This window comes from Cricetulus griseus, chromosome 3 (assembly GCF_003668045.3).
Source record: "Cricetulus griseus strain 17A/GY chromosome 3, alternate assembly CriGri-PICRH-1.0, whole genome shotgun sequence".
Classification (NCBI taxonomy): Eukaryota; Metazoa; Chordata; class Mammalia; order Rodentia; family Cricetidae; genus Cricetulus; species Cricetulus griseus.
The window spans coordinates 19,249,333-19,261,641 of NC_048596.1; the positions used below are offsets into that span (position 1 = coordinate 19,249,333).

The following is a 12,309-nucleotide window of genomic DNA, read 5'->3' on the forward strand; positions in this document are numbered from 1 at the left end:
ACCAATCTATGAGTATAGCAGAATATCATTAAGAATCATTTGATTCATTTTTTCTGCCCTAGGTCTCTAGGCTGTCCAGCCTCCAGTTCCTAGTCATCCAGGCAGTGTTGGGTATGGTCTGCCTTTCGTGACATGGACCTCAAATTAGACCAGTCATTGTTAAAATGAGTTTTGTTGTTTTGGGGGGAGTGTTTTGTTTTTATTTTGTTTTGGGGTTGGTTTTTGTTTTGTTTTTGATTTGGTTTGGTTTGGTTTTTCAAGACTGGGTTTCTCTGTGTAGCCCTAACTGTCCTGGAACTCACTCTGTAGTCCAGGCTGGTCTGGAACTCAGAGATCTGCCTGCCTCTGCTTCTGTTTCCCAAGTGCTGAGATTAAAGGTGTACACCACCAACAACCATGTCAAGAAGCTTTGCTAAGTGCCGAGCTACTGCTAAGAGCTTGGGATGCTGACCTGAGTAAGGCTGAGACCACGCCACGTTTAGGAAAGGAGCAAACACTGTACGAACACACATCTACACAAACAGCTATAACGAGGAGCAGGATAAAGTGTAAACCAGACCGTCACCATGGCTTCCAGCAGCACTCCCTTCCTACCTGTGATTGTCTCCTGTCAACCTCGGGACCTTTGCATGTACATCCCTTTTGCTGGACGCCCTCCCTCTTCTCTGTAGAACTTCTATGTGCCCTTCAACATCCTGCCCCTGTTGCCTCCGTGGCATACACCTCTCACTCAGGTCCCTACATTGCCCTAGCAATGGGTCAGTGTGCTCTACAAGGCCGGGGACCTTGTTCCGTCGTCTCTTGGCCCGGCAGAATGAATACTTTATAAAAAGGTTGTGGATGTAGTGTGCCCTTCAGCCCCTTCCTCGTCCCCATCGCTTCCCACACTGAGAATGATTGACAGTTTCAGTGCACCTCCTCCTTGGAGCACAGGCAAGAGTCGACTGAGGATCTGAACCCAGAGATCTTAGGTCCCACCAGCTCTGCAGACAGCAGCATCCAAGCCCCAAGCATGAGCTCATCCCTTCTCTCCGAAACAAGAGTCTCCCCCTCCATCGGCTGGCTTCTCAGGAGTCTCCACATGGGTGACTCCGACCTCCCACCCCAGCTGAAACACCACCTACTGCAGCTGGTTACCTGTCACCTTGCACCCTTGCCCCAGTGCCTCTCCTCCCCTGCCATAGGGTGTGGCCCTCTGCGCCTGTCCTCTGCGCCCATCCCCTGCTTGGGCTGTACTTGGCAGCAGCCGGTCTCACTGCTGAGAAATCACAGAAAGAAAGGGAAAAGGTAACACAAAAAAAACTGAGAGAATCTGATAAGGTGTTAAGGAGATGGAAGCAGAGGTGAGCGAACAGGTTGCCGTGGGAAAAGGTATCAGGCAGGAGGAGATGCAAGGTGCGAGGCCCGTAATTGAAAGTCAAAGTGATTGCAGGGGTTTAACAAGACATGTCAAGGGGGCATTCATCACCCAAACAGATGCCGCTGTGAAATGCAGCCTGGCACTGCTTAGTCCCGAGAAAAGGAACCAGCTCCTTGTCAAGGTGCCTCTCAGATAGGAGAGAAATGGGCCAGCTCAGAAGGCCACCAACCTGACGCTTAGGCAAGGGAGTTTGCAGAGAATTAATGGAATATCAGCGCTGGGGTTTGGGGGCGGTCCCCAGTCCCTTTAACCCCACCCTCTCCCACTGAGTCTCTGCCTTGTGTGCCATCACTGCTCAGCCCCCGGCCCCCCTCCTCCATGAGAACACCTCACCTTCTAGGTTCTCAGAGCCGCCACCCCTGCCTTCTCATGACTTCCATTCCCAGGGTCACCCTGGAGTCTCTGCCTACCACCTTTGCTTTATTGTTCCACTACCCTGTACCCAGGGCAACCTGCAGCTGTTTGTCCTTTGAAAGTGTCATCTTAGCTCTGCACCTGGGCCAGAAGTGGGCAGATCTGTCTCTGCACACAGGAAGAGGGGGCCATGTCTCCAGGCTGTGCCAACTCCATTCTCCCTACTCAGTGGATGGTGAAGGTGGGCGGCAGGGCACTTCCCTTCCCATTCTCACAGGCCCACTGTGGGCTCTCTGTCATGGTTGCTGTATTTCCTCTGCTGTCACCAGCATCCCCAGCTTGCCTGCTGTCAAATTATTTATGTCTCTTCATTCATTCAGCAAGTACTCACTGAGCGCTGCCATGCAACCGCAGGCACCAAGGTAGACCTGCGGCACAAAGGAGCCATGGGGGCATAGCTGATCTCAGGAGAGAGGGCTAGGTAGAGAGACCAGACCCCAAGCAAGGAGACCCCAGAGACCAGCACTAGGAAGGAAAAGATTATAAAGAGGAGGAGGGCAGGTGGGAAGGGCTGCATTTTTGTCTTTTCTATTAATCCTTTTAGTTAGCATAGAAATGAGTTTAATTGTGACGTCTTCATACATGTACCATTATGCTTTGTCCTTAGTCACCTCCATACTGCCCTCCCCATCATCTTCCCTTTCCAAATTGTCGCTTTCTGCTTTCATTTCTCAGATATTCTGTTACCTTTTCTTATTCACCTCTCTCTGCTCCTCTAGACCTCTTCCTTCATAACCTCTTTCAACTTTTACATCAGGTTTTGTGTATGTGTGTCTTTGTGCACATGGGCATGCATGCACCCGTGTGTGTGTGTGTGTGTGTGTGTGTGTGTGTGTGTGTGTGTATGTGTGTGTGTGTGCTTAAACCTGTAGTCTACATATTCAAGAAAGCATGAAGCCAGGTGGGTGGTGGTGGTGCACAGTTTTAATTCCAACACTCAGGAGGCAGAGACAGGTGGATCTCTGTGGTCTAAGAGTGAGTTCCAGGACCATCCAGGGCTACAGAGACAAACCCTGTCTCAAAACAAAACAAAACAAAACAAAACAAAACAAAACAGTTACCTTGGGTTTTTTGTTATTTTATATTTTACTCACAGAGCTGAGGACTGAACCCAGGGCCTTATGCTTGCTAGGCAAGTGTTCTCCTGCTGAGCTAAATCCCCAACCCCAAACAAAAACAAACGGAAAAACCATGCAATGTTTATTTTCCCGACCCTGGCTTGTTTTGTGAGCCACTTTATAAGTCCAAGTCATGAAAGGCTTCCCCAAGGGGTCAGGGAGGCATCTGGAGAAGAGATACCAGCTAGAACAAAGATCCGGAATGTAGGAAGAACTTGGTTCACTTAAGGGATGGAAGGACTATGGTGACCAGAGCTCTGTAAGTCACAGAGTCAGTAAAACAGCAAAAACAGGATAAGGACACAGCAAGCCTGAGCCTGCAATCCCTGAGAAATTTAAACTTGACCCAATGTACTGGTGAACCTTTGAGAGAGTTAAGCCAAGAGGGATGAGATCAATATAATGTCTCTCTGCGGCCATATGATAGCGGTGGGAAAGTGGTCCCCCAGAATGCCCACCACTCTCCTCCTGGACCATGCTGCCCTGAGCTGAGTCCAGGTAGCATGGAAGCAGATGGCTTTGCTACTTCTTGCCCCCATCTGGATTCAACTGTGGCTCCCCATCTTCCCAGACGAACAGGGACTGTAGGGGGATCAACTTCTCTTGTTTCTGGAGGTGAATGCAAGGGATGGCACCTGAAGCTCCTGCCTCTCCCTCTCCTCAGGTGTAGATGACCCTCACCAGCACGGGCGAGGTGTGGCCCTGGCAGACTTCAACCGTGACGGCAAAGTGGACATAGTCTACGGCAACTGGAATGGCCCACACCGCCTCTACCTGCAGATGAGTGCGCACGGGAAGGTCCGATTTAGGGTAAGAACAACCAGGGGATGCACAGTGGTGAGGCAGACCATAAGAGATGGGCACCTGCCTTGGGCCTCCTGATAAGTCCAGGAGGCCTTGGGCCTCTCTAGATCTGGGAGTAGGGGCCCAAGGAAGGTGACATACAGGGGGCAAGGACACCAGCCTCAGCCATGTGCGGGCTCTCGGGCCCAGAGCAGAAAACAAGTGGCCACAGAAAAAGAAGTCATCTAGGCGGTCCTCGGGAACCCTGTCAGGGAAAGTCAGTCTTTGGCAACTACTGTCTCTTGGCACTCCCCAGACACCCCACCTGTAACTGTTAACTGGACCTTCCAACTGAGGTCCAGGGCAGCATGAGGGAGGGAAAGAAATTGAGGCCAGGGAGCTCCCAGGTTGTCCCTGGCTTCAAATACAGGATAGGATAACACACACACACACACACACACACACACACACACACACACCCTTGTCCCCCTCCATGAGCTGTGGGTATAATGTAATGACAAGTATTCTCCCCGAGGGCTGCTGGGTGGCAGTAATGAGCTTGAGTTTGGGACTTTCTCAGCCGATGACAGAGTACGGATTTGATGAAGCTGATATGAAGATGCCAAGTACTTACTCTTGAAGTACTTAGGACTTGGTTAATAATAATAATAATAATAATAATAATAATAATAATAATAATAACAATAATAATAATAATTAGAACTGAACTGAAAGCTTATAGTATTCCCAGCTTTGTGAATGCATATAATTATCCAAGTTTCCCAAAGTCTGTGTGACTGTGAAGGTCCTGCCCACAATTGTCTTGGTGCTCCCTTCCCTGCTGAGACTCAAAGACATCTGGAGGAGGATGTTTGCCTCGAACTCAGGACATTGATCCTGGAGTTCTGAGTTCCTTCCTTATCCAGCATTCTAGCCCAGACTCAGAAGAAATGCTTTTGCCCTCTATGCCCCGGAATATTTGACAATGTCTGGAACATTTTTAATTGTCCTGACTGGGAAAGGACAAAAGCCAGCAAGGTTGCTGCAGACATCCCACAAGACACAGGACAGGCCCACTATAAAGTGTCACCTTTATGCTTTATAGTAAAAAGGCTCCAGATATCCTGTGCCCAGGTTAGAGAACATGCTGGCCTTCTGAGGCCCCTGCACAGAGCTCACAGCACAATAACAATAATAACAAATGTCCCATTTATCACATGCCACCCACGTGCCAGGATCCCTGATAAGAGCTTTACATAGATTATCTTGAAGCCCAGGCATGCAGAGGGGCAACCCCAGGGGGGCTGTGTAAGTTTCCATTTTTACAGGATCGATGGAGCGGTAATGAGTTAGAGATCCTCAGGTCTCCTTGTTCCCCAGCTCTGAAGACCCTGCTCAGCCCAGCCTGACCAGCCAGCCAGGCTCTTAATCAACCTCATTACAGTGCTGATGAGGACTGTCACCCTCTCCTGACTCCAGGAACAAGTGTCTCTGCAGCTGAGCCAAGAAAGAGCTTTCATATGGCTCCAAAGCAGGCTACAGAAGGAGAGGAGGGCAGGGCCTGGTCCAGGGGCAGGGGCCAGTCCAAGGGCAGGGCCTGGTCCAGGCGCAGGGGCTGGCCCAAGGGCAGGGGCTCCCAAAAACCAGCTCAGCCCTTTCCATCTCTCTTCAGCTAGGCAGTGGGATTTGGACAGCCACTGAATGTCTTCAAGGGACAACCTGCACACAATGGGAATATTCTGCTCAGAAACAAAAGACCATCTACACAGCTCTCCTTCCATTTCAGAGGCAAATCCCACACCTAAGACCCTGTGCCAGTCTCTCTTAAGACTTGCCAGCACTTGGGTGGGGGAATGGGGAGGGGAATGGCGTTCCCAGCTTGGCTGCCTTAGATCCAAAGTTTCCCCATTAGTCTTGGGCAAGAATAAATGATAATGATACTCCTTTAAATCATATATCTCAAATAAAATCTAAGACTCCCCAGAAACAGTTTGAGGAAGTAGGAGCAATGAGAGACACAGCTAAAAGGTACGTCTGGCTTTGCGTGGGGCTGGTGACAACGTGATGCAACACAGATTGCCAGTGATGGGTCTCCTGGCCACTCTGTGATGTGCACCTAGCACGCAGGCCTCACAGTGTAGACTGCTGCTATCCCCACAGTGAGATCCAGCCCAAGGGTTGAGTGATCTCCCTAAGGTCAAGCCAGTGCTGGAGGCTGGATTCAAAAGCAGGTGGTTTCCAGTGCCTTCAGCCCTTGAGAAGGAAGGGTCAGAACCTCCCATCTGTAGCTCTGGCTCCGGCCCCATTGTTAGCAATCACCCTACCCTCCTTCTTCAAAACTCAGGTCTCTCATCTGTAAAGTGGAACCCTGACATCAGGCTGCTCGGGGGACTGGCAGGAGGGCTAAGTATGTTCTGGACTAGGAACCAGCTCAGAGCTCCCTGCATGAGCTGGTATGAGCTGCAGCTGTTACTCTGCCTGCCTTGTTCTGCAGGCAGTCTGAAGTTTGTGCAATCCCAAGGGTCACCACTCCGGGTCATAACTGAGGGGACATAATAGAGGTGCTGGGGCTTTCCTCATTGCATATTCACACAGTAGAGGAGCATGGGCTCTTGCTCATTGCCACCGTCCTGTCTTCTGACCCCCAGTACTCTCTCCTCCAGGACATTGCCTCACCCAAGTTCTCTATGCCCTCCCCCGTCCGGACTGTCATTGTTGCGGACTTCGACAACGACCAGGAACTGGAAGTCTTCTTCAACAACATCGCCTACCGCAGCTCTGCAGCCAATCGTCTCTTCCGGTACCATATCCAGGCCATGGGGCTGGATTCCAAGGGTCAGAGAAGTTGTGCCAGGGGGAGGATGGTCCTTGATTAAGAAAGAGAGAGGAGGGAGGACAGAGAGCAAGCAAGATAGAGGGAGAGCGTGAGTAAGACAGCAGCCCTTGCAGTGGCTGGAAGATGAGTAGGGAGGACACGGTGCAGATAGCCCATCCCTCCACCCCCACAAGGTGGCGCTCCCACAGCCACAGAAAAGCTTCCAGGGTCAGGTCCGTTTGGGTAAACCTGGGCTAAGCAAAGAGGGTCAGTCTTGTTTACTGGGGACTTCTGAGCATCTATAACAGAATCACTGAGCATTTCAACTTCCCAAAAGGTGGATGGAGTATTCAAATTGATACAGCCACAGGACACGTCTTCCAGGGATGTTTCTCAGAGGAAGGATGCTCTGTAGAGCATCCTTGGGGAACACTGGGAGAGATGGTTAAGTGTAGTTGGACCTTGTCATTGGGACCACAGACTCCCCAGTAACGACACAGACTTATTATTAATTATAAAAGCTCCACCATAGCTTAGGCTTGTTAGTAACTAACTAGTTCTTACAACTTAAATTAACCCATTTTTAACCCATTTTTTTATTAATCAATGTGCTGCCACATGGCCCATGGCTTTACCTGTCCTCCAGCATATCTTGCTTCCTCTGCATCTCCTGGCAACCCTGGTTTTTCTTCTTTCCAGAGTCCTCTCTACCCCAAAAATCTTGCCTAGTTACTGACCATTCAGCTTTTTTTTTAAACCAATGTGAGTGACATATTCACATTGTACAAAAATATTATTCCATAACAGTTAAGGTAGAGGATGGATAGGAAATCTCAGAGTCCTTGAGTACTTGAGCATTGCATCTAAGGAAAAAGGGACAATTTCTAAGGTTGACACATCTCCTGGGGACTGGAGGAATCTTCCAAGGGCTTGTGTAGAGTCTTAGGGCCCACCTCAGGTGTCCAAGTCAAATCCCAAGGGTTGAGGCCCAGCATTTGGTAGGCCTAGCAAGAGCAGCAGGCACACAGCCATTCTTACCACACAGCCATTTGAAAAGCACTGTAGGACAAACCTCACGTAGTCTGGGATGTTGCTAAGACACATTGGGTTGGTCTTCAAGCCAGGAAATAGGTCAGGTCACCTGCTTGGCCCTCCAAGTCCCTATTCCCTCTCTCAGGGAGGGCTCAACTATTAATAAAAGGCACAAGCTGTGACTAAGCATGTTTTAAAATATAATTATTAACCAAGCATCAATCCTGACTGGATGTAATCACCCCCCGAAGGCACCAGATTTACTAATTAGGTGCCTTGCAAAAAGCTTATTCACAACTTCTAGATTAATTGCAGAAGATCAATTGCTCGTTAACAGAGATGCTGCCTTCCTTCTCTGGCTAATAAAGTGTCACTTGCAGAACCCTGAGCAGCAAGTTGTCTAGGGCTCTGCTTCTGTGGCCCAACAGCCCAGGTACCTTTCTGCCTGTCCACCTTCCTAGCCTGTTCCAACCTCCCAGCTTCCCATGCTGCACAAGAGAGGCTGGCCCTGGGCTGTCAGTGGACAGTTACCACATGGTCACCCCCTGGGGCAGTGTTAGCTTCCACTCAGGGGCAACAGAAGCCACTGTCAAGGTACACAGCTGGGCCTCAAGTCCCCAAGGCAGATGGCTGGGTCCTGAGCACACAGCTTAGGGGCTGCAGCTGGGACTACTGCTCAACTGGCAGCTTAAAAGTTTAACCCTCGCTTGCCAGCTTGTCACCATCACTGAAAGGACCAGTTCCTGAAACTGTCTCTCCAGCCACTTGCCCAGGCACTGGGGACCCAAAGCCTCGTGGTTCTTTAATGATGCTTCAGGCAGCATATCACCCAAGCCAGACCCAAGCCCCAGGGACAGGAGCCCATGATGGCCATGCAAGCAAGGATTCTCCCAGGACTGGCAGGGTGTGGACTGCCTCTGCATATGCGTCTAACTATGTCTGCTCTGTTCTCAAGTCTCCCTGCACCACTTTCTGGTCTTGTGGGGCTTTCTGAGCCCACTCCAGCCCTCCCCTAGTCTCTAGTCCAGCATAGCAACCTGCTGAAATGCCAGTCTGACCAGTCTCCTCTTTTCTTTGCCACCCTTTGCTTCTGCCCAGCTGCAGCAGATCCTGTAGTACACAAATAATCAAAAGGACAGCGTGGGTCTACAAGCAGATACACACATGCCCGTGTGTACTTACACACTTCCCAGGTACACTGTGTGCCACCCACATGTACACATGGATGTGCTCAACCTAGATGTCCTGGGTGGATGAAGGATGCATCATGGGCATCCATGCAACCCTGCATGTGCCTGAACTTCTGCAGCAGTCGCCACAGGCCTCAGCTCTCGGGACACAGTGTAGTTTGAGCAGGCCTTATGGTAGCGAGAGGAGTACAGGTTCCTCCTGCCCCAGAAAGACTCTCACCACCCAAAGGGACCCTTCCTATTTGCCTCTGGAATTCACTTGAGCTCACCACAGACATGGGCTTGGAGCTGGCTTGGGAGTCAGGTCCTGTATCAGATGCTATGGGAAAAGCAAAGACGAATATAGCAGGGTCTCAGCCAGCAGCAAGCTCACAGACCAGCTTGAGAGATAAGATGCACCCTGCAGACTTAACATGGGCAGAGAGCAATAAAGACAGCAGAGGCAGCAGGGATGGCTTCTAGCTGGACAGCCAGTCAGTGGAGGGCGAGTGGGCTGAGGAGGGAGAACCTGCACAGGGTTGAACCCTGAGCAATGTCCAGAGCTGTAGAACCCAGCACTCTTTGGAGGAGCATGAAGGTCAGTTGAAGGTAGCTGTGCCTCTGCCCTTCTCCATCCATCACCTGGCCCTCCCCAGGCTGTCTATAATTCATCTATTAGAGAAAGAAAAATCAATGTTTACCAACATAAATTAAAACACAAGAAGGGAGCTGCCATAGTGAAGGCAGAGTCTAAGCGCAGAGAGAAATTCCATGGGCATCAGAGCACAGAATATTGGGGCTACTCAAGAGGGAGAGAGGAGTGACAGGGCCAGTAGGACTAGGGAGCCCACCAGGGCCTTGCCAAACAAGTCTGTCTTTCCCACAGTGTTATCCGCAGGGAGCATGGGGACCCTCTCATCGAGGAACTCAATCCTGGTGATGCCCTGGAGCCTGAGGGCCGGGGTACAGGTAAGGCACTGAAGGCTGCAGCTGCTCCACCCAGCTCAGCACAGTCTATACCCTTGGGTAGGGAGGAGCAAGAAATCAGGCAGCCGGTCCTGGTCCTGCCACCCTGAGATCCAAGGATGGGGTGAGAATGGAAGAGATCCATGGGCCTACAGGCTGGAGGCAGGGAAGGGGACCACCCCTCCTCCCATCCCCAGGCCTGCTGGGAGAGGAGCAGGATTGACAGGGGAGGCAACTGTTTCTCTGGCCATGCCTTGCTATGTAGAGGTGGGAAGGTTGAGGGATGTGTCCCCTCTGCCCCCTGGCAGGCATGCTGGATCTGACCCTTCCCCTTCTGGCAATCAGCTCAGTGTCAGACAAAGAGCAGTTGCCTGGGAGTCCTAGGACCCAGGTCTGTAGTTACCTTATTTTCTGGGTATTGTTTTCCACAAAATGAGAGTGTCTGCCTCTCTCACCTCTTTGGGTTTTAAACAGGACCAAAAAGAGACCAGGCCTATGTAAACACTGAAGAAGTTGAAAAACAAAAACAAAAACCACTATGTAAATAAATAGGTGTATCATTAAACCACAGAAAGAGTCAGGTAGCAACTTGCACCAATCCCATCCATGAAGATCCGGGGAAAGGAAGGGATTGAGGTGGATGATGGACAGGAAAGAGGTGGACCTGCAACCCTGTTCCTACCCCAGCACTGTTTGTTCTCTTTTTACCTTTCATGCTCATGGCTATTATCACCACACCAGGGAGCCCCCCTCCCCCTTAGTCTAGTGGCTGATGACTAGAGGTGAAATCTGCATTGTTTGCAGGGGGTGTGGTGACCGACTTCGATGGAGATGGGATGCTGGACCTCATCTTGTCACACGGAGAGTCCATGGCTCAGCCCCTGTCTGTCTTCCGGGGAAATCAGGTGTGCACAATCTCAGGGCCCTTAGCCCTTAGCCTGGTGTGCTCTCAGGGACCCATGAAGGCACAGGAACCTGGGCTCGCTAGCCAGCATGATGGGAAATGAAAAGCCTCGGACCCAGAAGCCCATAAGTTCCCAGCCAGAAGGACCATTTCCAGGAGAATCCCTTGCTCAGCCTCTGCCTTCTGCCACAGGAACTTCTTGGCCTCGAACTTCTCTCCTGAGTTGTTTGGCTAGCCCCTCCTCCTGGCATCAGTCTTTGCCCACATCCCTCTCCTTCTTCTCTTCTGTTCCTCCTCTCCTCCTTCTCTCCTCCTCCTTCTCTCCTTTCCTTTTCCTCTCCTCCTCCCTCCCAGAATTCCTGCCTCCCTGCTCTATGCCAGCCTAGCTGATACCCGCCACCTTCCTCCCCCCACCCCAGGGCTTCAGCAACAACTGGTTGCGTGTGGTGCCTCGCACCCGGTTTGGGGCCTTCGCCAGGGGTGCCAAAGTGATACTCTACACCAAGAAGAGTGGGGCGCACCTGCGGATCATTGATGGGGGCTCTGGCTACCTGTGTGAGATGGAGCCTGTGGCACATTTTGGCCTGGGTAAGTAAGTCGGGCCCCATGGGAACAGCAGCAGATTCTGCAATAAGTTTTGCCATGTGCTGTGTGATTCAATTTCAGTATGGCATCACAGTGGATGCCCTCTGTAAAGGCAACCACCTGGGTTCTCTGTGAGTCTGTGCTCCAGAGAAAGGAATGGGGGAAAGGTTGCCCCTTGCCTGCTGGAGCCCCCACCCTAGGGCCTTTGTGGACTTAGTTCACTTGGAGTTAGAGTCTCCGTCTGCCCAGGCCATAGCCTTGTTCACACGCTGATCCCCACCAAATATGTCCAGAGCAGCTGCCCCAAGGCCTCTCAGTTATTTAAGGTGCTGGAAGGGTTGGAGCCCTGAGCTTTCAAAGGGCACACAGTCACCCCAAAGGGGTGAAGTCCGGACCTCGGTGGAGGATGGGATTCTAAAAATCCTGCCCTTTCATATGCCTAAAAGCAGCAACCTGTACACATCACAGAAGCAGATCAACAGCTTGCCCCTGGCTCCACCGAGCTGTTACTATACAGCTTTTAGAATGCCCCAAAAGTGTGCTGCTAAGGGCTGGGCAGCCTCCAGACTCAAAAGAAGCTGGCTCTCTCACTGCTACGGGATGTAAGCTCCCATTCTGAAAATGGCTTGGTAGATCATAGCTTTAATTCTGTCTTTATTATCAGTGTGTGGGGGTGTTAATGCATGTGGTGGTCAGAGGATAGCTATTGTGGCATTAATTGTCTCTTCCACCTTCATGTGGGTTCCATGTCTCAGGGGCTGAACTCAGGTCACCAGGCTTGCATGGCAAGTGTCTCTACCTGCTGAGTGATCTCACTGGCCTGCCTGTTTGGTGGGTTCTTTTAAATAAGAAAAAATATTGTGGGTAGTGGTGCCCCATGCCTTCAATCCCAGCACTCAGGGGCAGAGGCAGGTAGATCTCTGAGGCTGAGGCCAGCCTGGTCTACAGAGTAAGTTCTGGAACAGCCAGGGCTATACAGAGAAACCCTGTATCAAACAAACAAAACAGAAAAAAATGCAAATGTCCTTTGGTAGATTAATGCTTCAATATGCTGTGATACATTGATGCTATAGAGTGTGATTTGGCAATAAGAGGTGTTTGGT

The 12,309-nt window shown here is 50.9% G+C and overlaps 1 protein-coding gene across 3 annotated transcripts in view; it reads left to right on the plus strand.

The window, feature by feature from the left end:
* The window catches only part of Crtac1 (cartilage acidic protein 1), a 133,750-nt gene that overhangs the window by 97,048 nt on the left and 24,393 nt on the right, over positions 1 to 12,309 (plus strand). For all 3 annotated transcript variants that reach the window (XM_035441827.1, XM_035441828.1, XM_035441829.1), the window contains exons 6-10: positions 3,617 to 3,762; positions 6,399 to 6,535; positions 9,638 to 9,720; positions 10,522 to 10,622; positions 11,041 to 11,209. In XM_035441827.1, coding sequence (XP_035297718.1) covers positions 3,617 to 3,762; positions 6,399 to 6,535; positions 9,638 to 9,720; positions 10,522 to 10,622; positions 11,041 to 11,209 — 636 coding nt within the window. The remainder of the gene's footprint in view (positions 1 to 3,616; positions 3,763 to 6,398; positions 6,536 to 9,637; positions 9,721 to 10,521; positions 10,623 to 11,040; positions 11,210 to 12,309) is intronic.